The sequence below is a fragment of the Nelusetta ayraudi genome, unplaced genomic scaffold (assembly GCF_046127955.1).
Source record: "Nelusetta ayraudi isolate G7.1 ecotype Tasmania unplaced genomic scaffold, CSIRO-AGI_Nayr_v1 ptg000010l, whole genome shotgun sequence".
Lineage (NCBI taxonomy): Eukaryota > Metazoa > Chordata > Actinopteri > Tetraodontiformes > Monacanthidae > Nelusetta > Nelusetta ayraudi.
Window position 1 is genome coordinate 845,128 of NW_027466060.1, and position 18,743 is coordinate 863,870.

Below are 18,743 nucleotides of genomic sequence, written 5' to 3' on the forward strand. Positions count from 1 at the left end.
ATCTCGTATGCTATTGTAACAAGACCCAACAACACATGAGCATATGTGTTACATACTAATACAATAAAGCAATGTAAAGTTTGTCGTGGTATGTGTCAGACATGTTATCAAAAGTTATTTCTGCACACCATTTGTATCATAGGCAAAATAGGAGATAAGACATTTTATAAGGCTCACATTTTAGAAGTCTGGTGAATTGGCCTCAATAATACATTTAGCTGATTATTACTTGTGGATACATATTTAACATCATTATAGTTTTTGTGGTCGCTTTACGAGCATCATTAAAAAAAAAAAAAAAAAAACTTAGACTTGAAATATTTTCATTATAAAATTGCATAGGCTTAAGCAGGAATAAAAACAAGTCAATATTTGTAACAGTGATTCAACCTGGACACATTATGTTTGTAAAATGCTTATTTGTTAGCCCTTTATAAAAATTAACATGATATTGTTTTACCACGCAAGACCTTTTTTAATCAACATTAACGACTGCCCACATTATTGCTTTTTATTAATCTTCTTTATTTGGCAATACTAATAGCAGTGCAAATGATGGGAGGTATCCTTACTTAGAACCAGCAAATTATATGCTAGCTATTTTGAAAGAGAAACATTATGATGTATTTAGCAGCAGAGAATGAAACACATATTAACAATATAAATGTATCTTGAATGAAATGAGACAAACTTGCTTGTTGAATTTTAACTGTTTATTACGTTGATAAAGAAAAGTCATGCACAAAACCAAATTAAAAGCAATGTTTAATAATAAGACATGATAAACCATTTAAAAATATTTTGCATACAAATAAGAAAAAATCATCTCAGCATATATATTCATTCTTCTATCACAAAGCAAAATATCTTAGTATTAATGGTTTGATTTTAAATACTGTAGCAGACCTGTTGCAATTTGGTTTTGAAATGGCTTTAAGCTTTTTCAATTGATTGATTTCTCTACTCTGTAACGAAGCAGACCAAGACAATGATTCCAAAAAAAAAATCTACTTTTTATACGTAAACAGTGGAATCAGTGAAATTGCTTCAGTAACAAACCATCACAGACCTGCACTGCAGCAGCTAAACGTCAAGGGGCAAACCCCCACGTGAGGCAAAAGGAATGTACAACTGATAAATAAATACTTCATTTGTCTCTCCAGAAAAAGAAAAAAAAATCACGTACAAACACAAATTAAGAAAAAGAAAACAAAAAGAGCAACAAAACAAGGAGTGTCAATTCACACAGTACCTTTGAGATTGTATAGTTTTGAAAGAAGTTAGCAATTTGAGGTTTTGGTAAACAGATTGCATCACGGTAAACATTGGTTGACATCTGCAGGTTTCAGTATCTCGCTGCCACTATTTGAAGGAGGGTAAATTTGGCACTTTTATGCTGATGTCACCAATGTTGATGTTTCTGGGCATTTCCGGGAGGTTCATGTTCTTCACAGCTGACACAGCACGAGCAGGTGCCCCTGCAATACCAGCCTACACACGTGCACGCGTGCGCGCGCACACACACACACACACACACACACACACACACACACACACACACACACACACACACACACACACACACACACACACACAGAGAGAGGGATGATTAACAATATTAGAATTAGCTAAAAAAAAAAATAAGCATGCGGTGCATAAAAGAAAAACTTTACAACACTGGACACAAAACGGACACAGTGCTTAACAGAGTACTGGACAAAAAACAGCTGACAAAATGCAAATGCACTAACAGCTACCAGGACAGACAAAATGTGCACATGTACATTCAGATGCCTCCATAGCTCCAGATGCACATGCATTATTTGGTTCTGTAATGATTTACACCACAACCAATAATGAATCAACCGAGAGGACATATTGTACTGGACTATTAGTACTTGGTTGTTTTTTTTTGCTTTTTTGTAATCTACATCACTGGGCGATTGTCAGATGTGCAAAAGGCAGCGTTGGTTGGAGAGAGTGAAACCCACCAGACATTTTGGGGCACTGAATCGAGTTTAAAAAAAAAAAGCATGGAGAGATTTGGGCAAAGCAGAACAAGATGATTTTGGACATGAGGATGGAAGTTGATAGATATGTATGTAAAGAATGTGAGCAATAATTTAAAAAGAAAGAACATATGACAATACATCTAGTGGGATTTGTTTCAAGGAAAACTACACATTAAAATGGCTAAAGTACATTTAGTCGACTAAGGTGTCAACTACTGATGGGATGAGGAGGTTGTAGGCCTGGAGTAACTGAACTAATACAAAATCTATTTTGGGGGGCAGAGGAGGAATGTTGCTCTAACTCAATGAATCTCAATGTGAAGCAACGTGCCATATTTAAAAGCAATGCAACAAGGTTGTTTGGCTTTGAGGTAATGAAAGAAATGAGTTCATGTTTTTCGCCTGGAGTGTGAGCAGACATCTGAGAGTCACTGCGGTTAGAGGCGCCTTCCCATCCCCTGCCACACCACTGAATCTTTGGCCACGGACCCCAAGATGTGACAACTCTGACGAGCCACACCAGTAGGGAAGCTGCAGTAAGGACCACACATTCACGACTGAATGGCCATGTAAATCATTTAGTGATGCGATACACAAGTACACCTGGAATGCAGATTGAGTTGCTTTACTAATTTTCACTCCAAAGTTATTTCAACGGATCGTTTGTCTTATAGGCATTCCTTCCACAGCCAGGAGTCAAGGGGATTAGTGTTGGATGAGAGATGGCTGCTGGGTTAACTTTAAGGAATTCCGATAAAGCACGTGGAGCTTAGTATCTAGGAGACATACTCAGCGTATTTTTCGCTCACAGTAGGCAGTCTGAAAACACACTGTGCCAACTCTGGATACTGTTTATTTAACTGGGCTTTGGGTGACTAAATAGAAAAGCATAAATTATAATTTGGTTAATTTCACAATAAATGTATATTTTAGCGGGTGAGATAATGACCGTAAGTTTACATCACTTCACTTTTTCAGAGACAGACTGTCAAATTTTTTTTAACCAATCGCAACAATTCAACATTTTAAAAACCATTTCACTGAACTACATTATTACTACGTTATTTTGTTATTTTGTGATTAAAACTGAATTTTCATTATTCATTAAACTGAAGTTGAGGAGCAGGATGTTGACCACCTTCCTTGTTGAAAATCTTATAAACCTGAAATAGTAACAATAATGATAACTATATTACTGGATTTCTGAGAAGAAATTGGAACATTTTGGGGTCTGTTCTTAAAAATTCCCTTTGTGTGTCAGTGGCATCAGTTTGCTCTTGTATGGGAGGAAGTTGGGGAGGAGAGTAGACTTCTGTTAGGTTACAGTACTTGGTTGTAAATTTAGCAGTACCTGTGTCTACCTGTCCTGCCTGGTAGACTGAAAGATAAACGTCTGCAAGGAGAGAGAAGAATGGAAAGAACTAGACAGGGTCAGGAAAAAGAGGAATGAGGAATGTTAAAGCAGATTAAAGTAATTACAGTTTACCTCCACAGAAAAAGTGATAGAACCTATCATAGACCACATCTCTGAGCCTTGAAATTATTCAAAATTACTTCTTACGTACAGCCAAAACCTAAGACAATGGCAGGGGGAAGATAAAGCACTAATAATCTAATTAGCCATTTTGGAGACAGAACAGCTAGTTCTTTGTTCCCCTGGAAACCACCCTATAAATGGACAACGTCATTTCGAATAAGCATCAGGGTGGAGAATCCACACTGTGGTCTAGGGTAGGTCCAAGAGAGAGAGAGACAGAGCAGCTCTGGTGATTGTAGTCTCCTGTTAACAGGACATCACTTGGAAATGAAGATTCTCTCTGGTTAAAAGCAACGCAGATGCAAGATGCTCAGATCCAACTAGATTCACTTTAGCGCACACAAGTGACGTGTGTGAAGTCAAATCCTCATTCTGAGGTTTACATGGTACTTTTAGACAAATCTGTACAACTCTGTACCGTGCTGTCGGTCTTTGTGATTGCAGAAGAAAAAAAACCTTCCTGAAGCTGCAGCTACAATTCGTTAAAATAACTGCAGCTCCTTGAAAATTTGAAATGCCTAAACATCTTATCTATGTAATCTGTATCTATGTAATGGATTGTCTCTCATTGTCGTTCTAACTAAAACTGTCCTATGGCTACCCTAATGTTTACCTGTTTGCAGAAGCATTATGGAAAGCAAAGCAATGTGTTTCCAAAGAGCAAAATATTAAAAGGACACTGGATGTTATAATAGAGAACACAGCCAAGAACCAGCCTATTTCCTACAATGTACTGGCATGGCAAGCTTACGTGGTTGAATAGGATGATTCAGTGATAAATGAAAGTTACTTGTCTCGAATGAAAAAAAAGTGATGACTGTGACCCTGTGCTTTTTAACTGAAGCAGTTACTGAGGATGTGTTGAGAACCTGCAGAGGGAGCAGCGCAGCAGTGAGAGGAAAGGCCAAAGAAAAGAGCACAAACAGTAGAGAGTCGTAGGTAGGGAGCATCCACAAGGTCGCCGGAGAGGAGCATGCAGGTTGCAGCATACACACATGCCTAAGTACTGGACACGGCACCTCGGAGTGTGGAGGGAGTATCGAGTCATACGCACAAGCAGACAAACAAGAGGGACCTACCTCAGACTTCTCCATCTTGTTTTGGGCATCCACCTGTGTGATGATCTCGTTCATGTTGGTTTCCAGGACCATCCCTCCCATCACCATCTCTGCCAGGATGTTGTGCACCTGAGAAAAACAAGAAGCTTCCAGTTGAGGGAACAAATTAAGTTTAAGCAAATGTAACAGTGGTGTTATGGAGCCTACACCAACACCAACTGCCAACTATATTTCACAAAATGTTGTATTCTTGCAATCAGATACTGTTAAGATATCTTAATAATGTAATGTTTAAAAGAGGAGAAAGGGGCTTAGAAGTTTTTCCTACCTTGTCCACGTGGAAAATAAGGTCGAGCTCACAGACATTCTCAAAGCATTTGTCGAGCGTTTCCACAAATACCTAGTAAATGGTGAGAATGTCATGTAAAAATAGCAAAATCAAATAACCATGGAGTGTCACAGAGCAAAACAAAACTTACCTGGATTAGGTCTAAAATGCCCAGTTCACTTTCAGAGGAGTCCACACAAAACACAAAGTAGAGTGTGGCATAGTGTCTGTAGATCAACTTGTAGTCTGATCCGCCAATTAACCTGAAAAACACAGACGCACAATTACATGCCTCACAACAGTGCCTCTATTTTCCATTGTCATTGGTCAGGCTTTTCCACATACTGAAAGAACATATAGTAAGCATGTCAAATATGAACCAGCACCCACATAAAAGTAAAGAGAAAGGTACAGGAGGAAAAACAACAGGACGTGTGGTCATAAGTCAGCATATAGACACTAGACAGATAGAGTGCAGGATATAATTACATAAAAATCTATTGCAAATAGATCTTATCAAGCCTGTAAGGTTTGATAAGATGTAAAGCTCTAAGCAGAAGCTCAAAGAACAAATTACAGCATTCTTAGTGGGGAGAAATTGGAATAAAAACAGTATTTTTTTTTTCTCCTCTTTACAAGAAACTTCTGAAAATCATCCCATGTCTTTCCAATTCACATCTCAACTTACATTCCACCTTCTAGGAAATTACAGACGTTCTCGTCTCTTTTGGAGACGAGGTGGAAGGTTTCCCTGATGATCTGCTGCTCCGTGTCTTCATTCTGCCAGCAGAAACAAAATAGAGAAATATGAACTCAAATGAAAGGGAAATGATGTGCCACGTTTTTATTTAGTCATCAGTTGCTGTCACCTCTCGTTTCATTGAAAAAAAATTACAAATGGATTTAAAATGAGGGAGACGGAAGGATTTTTCACTTTTGTTTTTGCAGAACATTAGCTTTGACTTTGTTTCTTCAAAGTCCAGTGGTGTGGTATGTAGACTCAATGAAGTTGTTTATAAATTGTACTACAATTTACAATGTGACATATTGAAAAGTAAGTAGTAGTAAGGTCAAACTCTTGTTATGTGGTGACATAACACACAGTTGACAGATATCCTCCAGGGGCTGCATAGCAGGCCAGTAAGCACACACATAGAGACCTAGACTTGTCATGTGACATGCCGCAGGCATCCAGCAGGATATCTCACATTTTAACACACAGCAGCCAGGCCACAATTTAAAAAAAATACAAAAAACAAACAAACAACAAAACAATCTCTCGAAAGTTGCTGTTCAGGTCCCAACAAATTGTTTTTCTGTATTCTCATTTGGAACATAAAAACAGCGGTAACTTGTCTCTCTTTATTCCATTATGAGAGAAAGTAAAAAAAGTCAAATCTACGTCAAGGATTATCACAGAAAGCATGGCTTTTAATAATACTAAGAATTTGAATTAACCTTTTTATTCATAGTTTATAGTTCCTGCACTATTGCAGTTACATCACTTAACTGAAATTCCTGTAGTATGGTTGGTTAAAAATATTAATAAGTCAAGAGGAACATTTCCAAATGGCCAAAGCCATGATAAGCTGTGGGAATGGCAGCCTGGGACGTCTGAACATAAAGTTCACACCTGGCTGTTAAAGCATACAGGCTCAGCTGCTTGTCTTTAAAAAAATCCCACAAAGACTGGCATTGCCCCTGAACTCCTGGACCTTTATTTTGTTTTTGTGTTTGTCTGAGCCAGCAGACATGTTATGACAAATACAGCCCTTCAGTGGAGCCATTGTTTGCTTCATTATTGATCTAACACGGTACTTATACCTCTTTCACTCATTTTTGTTGCCTGAACTGCCTTCAAAAAGGTCTATGAACTGAGGCTCAAAGCATCGCCTAACTAATATAAGGATTGATTTCTCTGCTGGCAGTCTGCATGTATATAAACTGCCAAAAGTGAAATATTTAACCCCTTGCTTTTTACATTATTTACCGGCAAACTTTCTGTATGTTCCACAGCATAACCGTTTTCAAGATCTGAGCAATGATTAAGCTTCCACTCTTGCAATAACCTGTCCATGGTGTACTGCCTTTGGCCCATGACAGCTGCGAGAGGCTCCAGCAGACCCCTTAGTGCAGGAAGAAGCCGGTAAAGTAGATGGATGGATGGAATCTCGCAATATACCTATAAATATTTAGTGGCCAACAACTTAGTTAACAGGCTGGGGGGGGGGGGGGTTTAAGAAACGTGTCAAAATGGGAAACGTGCAGGACCTTATTCAATATATTAATTATGCATTAGAGATGCGTGTTAACCGGGTCCTCTGTCTGTACGGCTGCCTGTGTCTGCAGTTACCTTGGCCTGACCACCAGGAGCGTGGATTAAGCCAGAAAGCTTACTCACTCTTTGGGTCAGGGCGCCTTTCTATTGAGGCACAGATATTACAGCGGGGGCACTGGGCCAAACCCAGGGACATAAATCCAATTATGAGAACAAGCCAACACAGCTTTCCCAGCTAAGGCCATTACATAAGGCGTCATTTGATGAATGTTTGGAAGTGCACACTGCCTATTTTCCATTTGCGGCTGAGCTGATGACAACAAAGCTCATTATTCCAGCGATGGCGAAAGAGCTGGGAGTAGTGAGCACGAGTCGCTCACAAGGCCGTCGTTAAAGTCATGTGACACAAACAGAGTGAAGTCACTCGTCCGTGTCAGCAGCAGCAGCAGCAGCAGCGAGCCCACAGCCCACAGCTGGATCTTCTGGGGAGGGAGCAAGCGGGTTGAAACAGGCTCGGCAGGAAATGAGATGTGAGCTTCATTCCGGCTCTCGCACGTTTAATAATTCAGATTGTGAAAAGGACAGCGTGGTCTCAGAGTGACATTCAATACACCTGGTACGAGACAGCGATACGCGGACACACCTTCCTGTTCAGTTTATATAAATAGTTTATACAGTGCGGGCTATGCCCGCGTCGCGTTACAGCTAATGTATAAAAACATGATCAACTCAAGGCGTGACGTTCGCGACTGACTCCCCCCCCCACACACACACACACCCTCAACATAGACAACACAATGTCGAACAGACAGCGGTCAGCGAAATCATCTTGCTACTCACATAATGTTCGTAGAATTTAGAGAGCCGTGGTTTCCCGTGGTTGTTGAATATTAAAATGGCTTTTATCATGATTGTAGCGAGCGGACGGAGGCGGGGGGAAGGAGCAGGGCTCAGCCTGTGACAGAGCGCTGTCGCTTCAACTTCCGTGAACCCGACTCTGGCCGGCGTTCAGCCCTTAAATCCCGTCTCGGTGTAAGGATAATACGGGATAGCTCTGAGCCTCACGCCGCTAGTCCTCCATCGTCGCTCGCCACGGAAATATCCACGTCAAAGGACCAGTCTCCTCCGTTGCCTCCTCCCGCTAGGGCAGCCGCAGTGGCTCAAACATCCGCAGGTCGCCTTTCGCCGGTTAAGCAGAAGCGATTCCTTTTGAGTTATTTCCGAAGGTCACACTTTTGGTCACCGCCCCCCCCAAAAAAATCGTAAATTAAATGTGGATATAAGATAATAAGATGTAATCCGGACTTAATAAACGCCATGGAAAACCAAGACAACACGGAAAACTAACATAACCATGAAGTGATTTAGCAGAGATGGGAAGTAACTTTGTGCGCTGCAATCTACAATGTAACCACTTGATGACACTGTTTCTTCACAAATCCCCAATGAGTGGTAAACATAGTAAAAGTACTGATTTAACTCATTTTAGTCAAGTAAAAATAAGAAAGAACAGATTCTGAAATATAATTAAAAGTAAAAAGTAACAATTATTTTGCCATTAATTATGTTACGTACATGTTTAGACGTATAATAGCAATAGCCAGTGTTATTAGCTACATTTCTATTTTTCTCTGTACTGAAACAGAGACCCCAAAGCCGAAGTACTCCAAAATAATTACCTTCTAAAATATTATACACTTTTATATGGAACTACACAACAGCAGACTTCAAATAGCTCCACTTCAAGCAACAACAGCTATGATGACATTAGGTTTGTTATTTTTAAGAGAATTCGAATCTTTTAAAGTCTTTAAAACACAATCATGGTGTTTTTCCAAATTTAATGAATGAAAAGCACATATTAGCACATATTAGCACATATTTGTGTACAAATGTAGGGAGTAAGAGTAAAAAGTCGATAGAAAATGAATTACTCAAATCTACATAAGTACAGAATGTGAATACTTTTGCCCCCTTTGTATGGAAGCAGCATTTCTGCTATTGCATTTTAATTTGGATTATGGTAACTATCAAATCAAAAAATAAATGAACAGTTTCAATTTCAATACAGAGCCCGGATAGCTCAGTCGGTAGAGCATCAGACTTTTAATCTGAGGGTCCAGGGTTCAAGTCCCTGTTCGGGCGATGGTGTTTTTGTACTGCTCTCATAGATGACGATCTAATTTCAATAATTTACTCAATCACTCAATTCAAGGAAGAACGCAAAGACGAGATAGATAAACAGTCTTTAGCAATTAAGGGGTATGTGACGTCAAAGTACTTTGTAGTTACTTTAATGAAACTTATACTGATGCGTTTTTTTTTCGTTTTTCTAAATAAATAAACGAATTGTCTTATCGTTGACAGGTTCCACGCGAATTGAGAATTGCTGATTCTTTTTGGTCATATTTTGTAAAATATATATATATATATTTTTTCTGCTAGTAAGAATTAAAAGAAGAAGAAAAAACTTCGCCCGAACAGGGACTTGAACCCTGGACCCTCAGATTAAAAGTCTGATGCTCTACCGACTGAGCTATCCGGGCTCTGTCACTCCGTGATGCTGTTGACTTTATAACGTTTCTTTACATCAATCATTAAAACATAAAATAAAATGAACAAATTATATAAATATTATTAAAACGAAATGTTTTATTCATTTATATTCCTAATTTACCCACTGATTTCTGATTAAATTCCCTTCCAACATAGTTATCATGACCGTTTGTATACAGGAACGAAGAAGGAAGTAATTGTCGATTCTGACACCACGACTTCCTGTTTGAGGCTAGCAAAGGCAAATTGCTAACTAGTAGTAATAGGTCCTATGAGCCCAGTCATTCACCTTAACCATTATACAGGTATTGGATATTGTGTTGAGTTGAATCATAGATATGATTTATGCAGACAACGTGACAAGACTCACGTGTGAAGCGGTTACATTTTTTGAGAACTAAGATGTCGGTGGTAACCCTCGGTAAATTCTTAAGACGCGGTGCGTCAACCAAACAAGCTAGGTCTTCCGTTTACCTGTTCATCCATGATGCGTTCTCGGTCACAACCTTAGATGACTTAAAAAGAAGGAGATTATCATCAAGGGGGCACAATACAAATGTAACACGTGCGCTGAGTTCTTCACCTGATAACTCCAAGGTAAACAATTTCCGTCTCTTGACCGACACGTTGACCTGGCAGTCTTGATATTTACGTGTGTTTTGGTAGGTCCCAAGTAGTGCATCTTGGGAACCGATACCAGATGAGCTGCTTCCACCGGTATGACACTTATCGTTCTATCAAATATATTCCTATTCGTTTGTCTAAGACACCTTTCGCGTTCTTAGGTTTCTAATCTGTTTTAAGAAAGTCGACAGACGTGACTTCTGTATTGAAGCATAATGGTGGCATTCCCTCACAATCAACATATCTCACGACAAAAGCTTCTTCCCCCAAAAAGTATTAATTATGAAGTGACATTATAAGAGACACATATTCTCTTTTTTATGGCAGTCTGCCCAAATCCCCGCTGACCTGGTGGACAAACTGGAGCGGCTGGCTTTGGTGGACTTCCGCACCAAGCAGGGCCTGGAGTGTTTGCAGAAAGCCATACGATTTGCAGACCAGCTTCATGTTGTTGATACGTCTGGAGTTGAGCCGATGGACTCCGTACTGGAGGACAGGTATAATACAGACAACTGCAACCTGGTGAAGCACTTTCACATAGTTACCTGCTTATTAAAACACCACCAGGGCATTACACCTCAGAGATGACATGGTGACGGAAGGGGACTGTCCTGAAGAACTACTTCAGCTTTCCAAAAGCACATTTGAAGAATATTTTGTGGCACCACCAGGTAAAATGCTTAACTGAGTTGCTTGAGACACTTGCGACAACTGCTTATACATTTATCAGATGTATGAATACAGGTTTGTTCAACTCTGTGATGATTTTGGTTTTTTTTTATTTCTCACAGGAAACATTCCCCTACCAACAAGGGACAAGAGGGCCGCTATACTGAAACACTCAGAGTTCTAATGTTCATAAATGCATCCTGGACATTTATTTTATCCCCTTGTGTTTTAAATAAAAACAAAAATCAAGTGGATGTCATTTATTTATTTTTAATGATCTCATTAAATGTCTCAGTTTCAATCTCATTACAAATAAATGGATAAAGAAATTAAAAAAAATAATAATAATGATAATAATAATAATAATATCAAAAATGTTAAATAAAATTCATGCCTACCTTTCTTGCTTGTCATATTCACTACACCCCAGAACGTCTTTCTGGTGCCTGTTTTCACAAAAGGACTTGCGTCAGTTTGGGAGAATGGAAAGCAGAACTAATGACGAGGCAGATTTAAAAAGGAAAAAAAAAAAACTTGACTGGGCGGGAAAACGAAACCAGAGTGAAGGGGGCGGGGTCGATCAGCTGAGCACGCCGAGTTGCCGACTGTATATAAACAAGTGCCTTGACGTCTTCTGCATCAGCTGCTGGTGGAAGTCGACTACGGAAGTGCTTTTCTCTTCTCCGTATTCACAAATCTTCGACGACTGCAATAACACAAAGAGGAAATCCCGGAGTTTTTCTTAAAGCGATCTCAAGGTACGGGCACTATCAGTCGAATTATCTGTCAGTAGTCAGTATTCTAGACATTTTTTTTTTATTTATTTTTTTGTAACGTTAAATTACGGTCTTGCAGGTTATCTTCATCATGGACGTGAAAGTCGTCATGCTCAACGGGACCACTGTCACCCTGACGGTGAACCCGCAGGACACGGTGGGCTCTCTGAAAACCCGCATCCAGGAGAAAATGAGCGTCCCTCGTCACCAGCAGAGTCTGGTGGTGGACAACGGTCGGAGGAGCCCTCTCAGCGACGACTCCAAGCCGCTCTCCTTCTACGGTGTGCACTCCGGCTCCCGGGTGACTTTGCTGGTCACCCAGAGGACCACCATCCAGGTGTTCCTCAGAAACGAGAAGGGCCGGACCAGCACCTACCACGTCAAACCCGACGAGACTGTGCTCGAATTCAAGGAGATGGTGAAGTGCAGGGAGGGGGTCGAAGTGAGCCAGCAGAGGCTCCTCTACCAGAGCAAGGACCTGGAGAACAACATGAGGCTGTCCGACTACAACGTCACAGATATGAGCACCATCGACCTAATGTTCCGTCTGAGAGGAGGCTGAGCGCCGTTTCATACTCATGCCATAAGTGGCTGCTGGCAGTACATTACCCTACTACTGGATTTTTATTTTTTTATTTTTATTTTTTTGCAATATTTTTTTTTATATAGAAAGTGTTATTTGTATTTACTTGTTATGAAAATATTATAATTGCCTTGAAATAAAGTTTTAAAAGAAAATGTGTGCTTTTCTCACTTTTTTCAAACGTAGAAACGCTACCATACCTACATTCACTCCTCTGTTTATTCTAAACCATTGTGGGAAAGTTGTCTATTTAAAAAACAAAGAGAGCGAGAGAGCAACAGTGTGTTTTGAATGCTCATTTTCTTTTTATTTATTAAATGTTTTTTTATTCACAAATATATCACACTCCTCAAAGGATAACTCCCTTTGCACCATCTGCTATTTCACAGATTTTCTTTTTTAACTTATACATTTGGCCCTGCGATGAACTGGCCACTTGTCCAGGGTGTACCCTGCCTTTGCCCTAAGACAGCTGGGATAGGCTCCAGCAGACCCCCGTGACCCTGAATAGGAATAAGCGGGTATAGAAGATGAATGAATGAATGAATGAACTTATACATTTGTGGTATTATGCACCTTACCAATTGACCAAAGTATATGAGCCAGTTCGTCTTTAACGCAGTCCAGTTTGACCTTCCTCTCAAAAAGTCTGTCCAGCCATTATCCTGAAAATATGTTGGAATTTCTTCTCAATTATCTTTTATCAACAGTTTTACATTGTGTGCTCCACATATAGACTGAAATTAGATTATAACGTTGTCCTTACCTTGATTGAACTAGTGGTCTAAGGGGATAGTGCACAAAAAAATTATACATCACTGCAAGAGACAAAATATTCTTAGCACACCATGGAATGTGTTTCAGATAGAATCAGACGTTATGAAGCTGGTCCCACGCGATGCTTTCAGATTCTCGTGAAAATCAAGTTGGGATAAGTTCATCAGTGAGCAAAAAGGAAGTGGTTGTAGTTTGCCTGTTTTGAAACTCTTTCAGTGTCCCTTTTTCAATCATGTTGCCAATACGTAGAAAATAATTCAACTAAATTGAAAGATTTAATCAAAATGATTCATTTCCCATATTCTAAATTGTGTTCTTTAAGGATATCTATTAGTTTTTTTTCAACCAGTTAAATGTTTCTTTTAAAATTCATGGAAAACTTTAATTAATTATGACAGTGGTCATTCTTCATGTCTTGAAAAGTTTTGGCTCTCCTTGTAAAGAGGCACACCTTACAGGTCCCATTAGTCACCTGCAGATCCCCAGTTCATCTGTGAATCATTCATTTCTCCAGCAGTGTGATCTTTGCTGTGTGGTACACATTGCAGTTATGGAGGGCTGTATTATGCAAAGAAAATAGAAACTGAAGGAATTCTGTCTTTAGTGTAATAACATCCAGTCGATTACAGTATATAGCAATGGCAGGGGTATAACAACGTTAGTATAACCGGAAACCGTTCAAGGAAAGGATTAGACCAAAGATGCAGTTTGATTCAGTTCAGCAAGATAGTCTGATAACCCTTCGCTCTTTCAGGGGTCAACACCTTTCTTCTGGTGCCAAACACCTCAGCCTAAATAAGCGCTCTTTAAGAATACACTCAAAATTGTAATTATCTTGTTATTCTGTAGAATTGTTCATATCCAGATAGTGCTTAACTTCACCTTAATGTTTTGCACCACCAAAAGAAAAATGAATTGGGACCCCCATATTTGAAAAACCTAACGTCTCTGAAGACGGTGGGGTGCAGCACACAAAAACACAAACACTGGGCACACCAGGCCTCTAGTATTGTTAACATTAAAACCGGTCTATAAGTGCGGTCATCTGAAAACGACCATTGATACGTGTGTGCAGATCATCGATAACTTCACTGGAATTTCCCTCTCACGTCACTGCACCGCGATACAAACATGAAGCAAACACGCCTTTTTCACAACATTCGCTGCGTCGTTTTGGGAGTAAGGAAAGCGAAACTTATGAGTGGCGGGGAACAATCTGGAGTGAAGGGGGCGGGGTCGATCAGCTGGGGACGCCGACTGTATATAAACAAGTGCCTTGACGTCTTCTCCATCAGCTGCTGGTGGAAGTCGACTACGGAAGTGCTTTTCTCTTCTCCGTATTCACAAATCTTCGACGACTGCAATAACACAAAGAGGAAATCCCGGAGTTTTTCTTAAAGCGATCTCAAGGTACGGGCACTATCAGTCGAATTATCTGTCAGTAGTCAGTATTCTAGACATTTTTTTTTTATTTATTTTTTTGTAACGTTAAATTACGGTCTTGCAGGTTATCTTCATCATGGACGTGAAAGTCGTCATGCTCAACGGGACCACTGTCACCCTGACGGTGAACCCGCAGGACACGGTGGGCTCTCTGAAAACCCGCATCCAGGAGAAAATGAGCGTCCCTCGTCACCAGCAGAGTCTGGTGGTGGACAACGGTCGGAGGAGCCCTCTCAGCGACGACTCCAAGCCGCTCTCCTTCTACGGTGTGCACTCCGGCTCCCGGGTGACTTTGCTGGTCACCCAGAGGACCACCATCCAGGTGTTCCTCAGAAACGAGAAGGGCCGGACCAGCACCTACCACGTCAAACCCGACGAGACTGTGCTCGAATTCAAGGAGATGGTGAAGTGCAGGGAGGGGGTCGAAGTGAGCCAGCAGAGGCTCCTCTACCAGAGCAAGGACCTGGAGAACAACATGAGGCTGTCCGACTACAACGTCACAGATATGAGCACCATCGACCTAATGTTCCGTCTGAGAGGAGGCTGAGCGCCGTTTCATACTCATGCCATAAGTGGCTGCTGGCAGTACATTACCCTACTACTGGATTTTTATTTTTTTATTTTTATTTTTTTGCAATATTTTTTTTTATATAGAAAGTGTTATTTGTATTTACTTGTTATGAAAATATTATAATTGCCTTGAAATAAAGTTTTAAAAGAAAATGTGTGCTTTTCTCACTTTTTTCAAACGTAGAAACGCTACCATACCTACATTCACTCCTCTGTTTATTCTAAACCATTGTGGGAAAGTTGTCTATTTAAAAAACAAAGAGAGCGAGAGAGCAACAGTGTGTTTTGAATGCTCATTTTCTTTTTATTTATTAAATGTTTTTTTATTCACAAATATATCACACTCCTCAAAGGATAACTCCCTTTGCACCATCTGCTATTTCACAGATTTTCTTTTTTAACTTATACATTTGGCCCTGCGATGAACTGGCCACTTGTCCAGGGTGTACCCTGCCTTTGCCCTAAGACAGCTGGGATAGGCTCCAGCAGACCCCCGTGACCCTGAATAGGAATAAGCGGGTATAGAAGATGAATGAATGAATGAATGAACTTATACATTTGTGGTATTATGCACCTTACCAATTGACCAAAGTATATGAGCCAGTTCGTCTTTAACGCAGTCCAGTTTGACCTTCCTCTCAAAAAGTCTGTCCAGCCATTATCCTGAAAATATGTTGGAATTTCTTCTCAATTATCTTTTATCAACAGTTTTACATTGTGTGCTCCACATATAGACTGAAATTAGATTATAACGTTGTCCTTACCTTGATTGAACTAGTGGTCTAAGGGGATAGTGCACAAAAAAATTATACATCACTGCAAGAGACAAAATATTCTTAGCACACCATGGAATGTGTTTCAGATAGAATCAGACGTTATGAAGCTGGTCCCACGCGATGCTTTCAGATTCTCGTGAAAATCAAGTTGGGATAAGTTCATCAGTGAGCAAAAAGGAAGTGGTTGTAGTTTGCCTGTTTTGAAACTCTTTCAGTGTCCCTTTTTCAATCATGTTGCCAATACGTAGAAAATAATTCAACTAAATTGAAAGATTTAATCAAAATGATTCATTTCCCATATTCTAAATTGTGTTCTTTAAGGATATCTATTAGTTTTTTTTCAACCAGTTAAATGTTTCTTTTAAAATTCATGGAAAACTTTAATTAATTATGACAGTGGTCATTCTTCATGTCTTGAAAAGTTTTGGCTCTCCTTGTAAAGAGGCACACCTTACAGGTCCCATTAGTCACCTGCAGATCCCCAGTTCATCTGTGAATCATTCATTTCTCCAGCAGTGTGATCTTTGCTGTGTGGTACACATTGCAGTTATGGAGGGCTGTATTATGCAAAGAAAATAGAAACTGAAGGAATTCTGTCTTTAGTGTAATAACATCCAGTCGATTACAGTATATAGCAATGGCAGGGGTATAACAACGTTAGTATAACCGGAAACCGTTCAAGGAAAGGATTAGACCAAAGATGCAGTTTGATTCAGTTCAGCAAGATAGTCTGATAACCCTTCGCTCTTTCAGGGGTCAACACCTTTCTTCTGGTGCCAAACACCTCAGCCTAAATAAGCGCTCTTTAAGAATACACTCAAAATTGTAATTATCTTGTTATTCTGTAGAATTGTTCATATCCAGATAGTGCTTAACTTCACCTTAATGTTTTGCACCACCAAAAGAAAAATGAATTGGGACCCCCATATTTGAAAAACCTAACGTCTCTGAAGACGGTGGGGTGCAGCACACAAAAACACAAACACTGGGCACACCAGGCCTCTAGTATTGTTAACATTAAAACCGGTCTATAAGTGCGGTCATCTGAAAACGACCATTGATACGTGTGTGCAGATCATCGATAACTTCACTGGAATTTCCCTCTCACGTCACTGCACCGCGATACAAACATGAAGCAAACACGCCTTTTTCACAACATTCGCTGCGTCGTTTTGGGAGTAAGGAAAGCGAAACTTATGAGTGGCGGGGAACAATCTGGAGTGAAGGGGGCGGGGTCGATCAGCTGGGGACGCCGACTGTATATAAACAAGTGCCTTGACGTCTTCTCCATCAGCTGCTGGTGGAAGTCGACTACGGAAGTGCTTTTCTCTTCTCCGTATTCACAAATCTTCGACGACTGCAATAACACAAAGAGGAAATCCCGGAGTTTTTCTTAAAGCGATCTCAAGGTACGGGCACTATCAGTCGAATTATCTGTCAGTAGTCAGTATTCTAGACATTTTTTTTTTATTTATTTTTTTGTAACGTTAAATTACGGTCTTGCAGGTTATCTTCATCATGGACGTGAAAGTCGTCATGCTCAACGGGACCACTGTCACCCTGACGGTGAACCCGCAGGACACGGTGGGCTCTCTGAAAACCCGCATCCAGGAGAAAATGAGCGTCCCTCGTCACCAGCAGAGTCTGGTGGTGGACAACGGTCGGAGGAGCCCTCTCAGCGACGACTCCAAGCCGCTCTCCTTCTACGGTGTGCACTCCGGCTCCCGGGTGACTTTGCTGGTCACCCAGAGGACCACCATCCAGGTGTTCCTCAGAAACGAGAAGGGCCGGACCAGCACCTACCACGTCAAACCCGACGAGACTGTGCTCGAATTCAAGGAGATGGTGAAGTGCAGGGAGGGGGTCGAAGTGAGCCAGCAGAGGCTCCTCTACCAGAGCAAGGACCTGGAGAACAACATGAGGCTGTCCGACTACAACGTCACAGATATGAGCACCATCGACCTAATGTTCCGTCTGAGAGGAGGCTGAGCGCCGTTTCATACTCATGCCATAAGTGGCTGCTGGCAGTACATTACCCTACTACTGGATTTTTATTTTTTTATTTTTATTTTTTTGCAATATTTTTTTTTATATAGAAAGTGTTATTTGTATTTACTTGTTATGAAAATATTATAATTGCCTTGAAATAAAGTTTTAAAAGAAAATGTGTGCTTTTCTCACTTTTTTCAAACGTAGAAACGCTACCATACCTACATTCACTCCTCTGTTTATTCTAAACCATTGTGGGAAAGTTGTCTATTTAAAAAACAAAGAGAGCGAGAGAGCAACAGTGTGTTTTGAATGCTCATTTTCTTTTTATTTATTAAATGTTTTTTTATTCACAAATATATCACACTCCTCAAAGGATAACTCCCTTTGCACCATCTGCTATTTCACAGATTTTCTTTTTTAACTTATACATTTGGCCCTGCGATGAACTGGCCACTTGTCCAGGGTGTACCCTGCCTTTGCCCTAAGACAGCTGGGATAGGCTCCAGCAGACCCCCGTGACCCTGAATAGGAATAAGCGGGTATAGAAGATGAATGAATGAATGAATGAACTTATACATTTGTGGTATTATGCACCTTACCAATTGACCAAAGTATATGAGCCAGTTCGTCTTTAACGCAGTCCAGTTTGACCTTCCTCTCAAAAAGTCTGTCCAGCCATTATCCTGAAAATATGTTGGAATTTCTTCTCAATTATCTTTTATCAACAGTTTTACATTGTGTGCTCCACATATAGACTGAAATTA

At 40.3% G+C, this 18,743-nt stretch overlaps 5 protein-coding genes and 2 non-coding genes across 9 annotated transcripts; 5 read left to right on the forward strand and 2 right to left on the reverse strand.

The window, feature by feature from the left end:
• Positions 1 to 747: 747 nt before the first annotated feature.
• Positions 748 to 8,367, reverse strand: ap3s1 (adaptor related protein complex 3 subunit sigma 1). Of its 2 annotated transcripts, XM_076019488.1 has the most exons (7): positions 8,054 to 8,367; positions 5,624 to 5,715; positions 5,087 to 5,198; positions 4,936 to 5,007; positions 4,629 to 4,736; positions 3,364 to 3,405; positions 1,352 to 1,491 (listed from the first exon to the last, which is right to left on the reverse strand). In XM_076019488.1, the coding sequence occupies exons 1-6, from the start codon at positions 8,120 to 8,122 to the stop codon at positions 3,370 to 3,372; spliced, it is 489 nt and encodes a 162-aa protein (XP_075875603.1). In that variant the 5' UTR covers positions 8,123 to 8,367; the 3' UTR covers positions 1,352 to 1,491; positions 3,364 to 3,369. The 2 variants fall into 2 exon arrangements, with proteins under 2 accessions (XP_075875602.1, XP_075875603.1); XM_076019487.1 differs by lacking the exon at positions 3,364 to 3,405 and having other exon boundaries at positions 748 to 1,491; positions 8,054 to 8,357.
• A 918-nt stretch (positions 8,368 to 9,285) lies between these two features.
• On the forward strand, positions 9,286 to 9,358 carry trnak-uuu (transfer RNA lysine (anticodon UUU)). The gene has a single exon. It is a non-coding gene; the product is annotated as a tRNA-Lys (tRNA).
• Positions 9,359 to 9,686: 328 nt separating this feature from the next.
• trnak-uuu (transfer RNA lysine (anticodon UUU)) lies at positions 9,687 to 9,759 on the reverse strand. The gene has a single exon. It is a non-coding gene; the product is annotated as a tRNA-Lys (tRNA).
• Positions 9,760 to 9,975: 216 nt separating this feature from the next.
• On the forward strand, positions 9,976 to 11,307 carry gatc (glutamyl-tRNA amidotransferase subunit C). Of its 2 annotated transcripts, XM_076019489.1 has the most exons (5): positions 9,976 to 10,366; positions 10,436 to 10,486; positions 10,721 to 10,890; positions 10,961 to 11,064; positions 11,185 to 11,307. In XM_076019489.1, the coding sequence occupies exons 1-5, from the start codon at positions 10,172 to 10,174 to the stop codon at positions 11,244 to 11,246; spliced, it is 582 nt and encodes a 193-aa protein (XP_075875604.1). In that variant the 5' UTR covers positions 9,976 to 10,171; the 3' UTR covers positions 11,247 to 11,307. The 2 variants fall into 2 exon arrangements, with proteins under 2 accessions (XP_075875604.1, XP_075875605.1); XM_076019490.1 differs by lacking the exons at positions 9,976 to 10,366; positions 10,436 to 10,486 and adding an exon at positions 10,524 to 10,611.
• A 377-nt stretch (positions 11,308 to 11,684) lies between these two features.
• LOC142884058 (polyubiquitin-like) lies at positions 11,685 to 12,576 on the forward strand. The gene is made up of 2 exons (XM_076019492.1): positions 11,685 to 11,820; positions 11,918 to 12,576. The coding sequence occupies exon 2, from the start codon at positions 11,930 to 11,932 to the stop codon at positions 12,398 to 12,400; it is 471 nt and encodes a 156-aa protein (XP_075875607.1). The 5' UTR covers positions 11,685 to 11,820; positions 11,918 to 11,929; the 3' UTR covers positions 12,401 to 12,576.
• Positions 12,577 to 14,458: 1,882 nt separating this feature from the next.
• Positions 14,459 to 15,364, forward strand: LOC142884059 (polyubiquitin-like). Its single transcript, XM_076019493.1, has 2 exons — positions 14,459 to 14,608; positions 14,706 to 15,364. The coding sequence occupies exon 2, from the start codon at positions 14,718 to 14,720 to the stop codon at positions 15,186 to 15,188; it is 471 nt and encodes a 156-aa protein (XP_075875608.1). The 5' UTR covers positions 14,459 to 14,608; positions 14,706 to 14,717; the 3' UTR covers positions 15,189 to 15,364.
• Positions 15,365 to 17,246: 1,882 nt separating this feature from the next.
• On the forward strand, positions 17,247 to 18,152 carry LOC142884060 (polyubiquitin-like). Its single transcript, XM_076019494.1, has 2 exons — positions 17,247 to 17,396; positions 17,494 to 18,152. Exon 2 carries the CDS (start codon positions 17,506 to 17,508, stop codon positions 17,974 to 17,976), a length of 471 nt encoding a protein of 156 aa, XP_075875609.1. The 5' UTR covers positions 17,247 to 17,396; positions 17,494 to 17,505; the 3' UTR covers positions 17,977 to 18,152.
• Positions 18,153 to 18,743: the final 591 nt, after the last annotated feature.

What these genes read in the sequence shown, in the direction of transcription:
- LOC142884060 (XM_076019494.1), top strand. Translation starts at nt 17,506, where the DNA reads ATGGACGTGAAAGTCGTCATGCTCAACGGGACCACTGTCACCCTGACG.
- ap3s1 (XM_076019487.1), bottom strand. Translation starts at nt 8,122, where the DNA reads ATGATAAAAGCCATTTTAATATTCAACAACCACGGGAAACCACGGCTC. An exon ending in CTAAATTCTACGAACATTAT is followed by an intron (nt 5,716 to 8,053) that starts GTGAGTAGCAAG and finishes TTCTGCTGGCAG; the next exon opens with AATGAAGACACGGAGCAGCA. An exon ending in GCATTTTAGACCTAATCCAG is followed by an intron (nt 5,008 to 5,086) that starts GTAAGTTTTGTT and finishes ACCATTTACTAG; the next exon opens with GTATTTGTGGAAACGCTCGA.
- gatc (XM_076019489.1), top strand. Translation starts at nt 10,172, where the DNA reads ATGTCGGTGGTAACCCTCGGTAAATTCTTAAGACGCGGTGCGTCAACC. An exon ending in CTTCACCTGATAACTCCAAG is followed by an intron (nt 10,367 to 10,435) that starts GTAAACAATTTC and finishes GTGTTTTGGTAG; the next exon opens with GTCCCAAGTAGTGCATCTTG. An exon ending in CAGATGAGCTGCTTCCACCG is followed by an intron (nt 10,487 to 10,720) that starts GTATGACACTTA and finishes TTTTTATGGCAG; the next exon opens with TCTGCCCAAATCCCCGCTGA.
- LOC142884058 (XM_076019492.1), top strand. Translation starts at nt 11,930, where the DNA reads ATGGACGTGAAAGTCGTCATGCTCAACGGGACCACTGTCACCCTGACG.
- LOC142884059 (XM_076019493.1), top strand. Translation starts at nt 14,718, where the DNA reads ATGGACGTGAAAGTCGTCATGCTCAACGGGACCACTGTCACCCTGACG.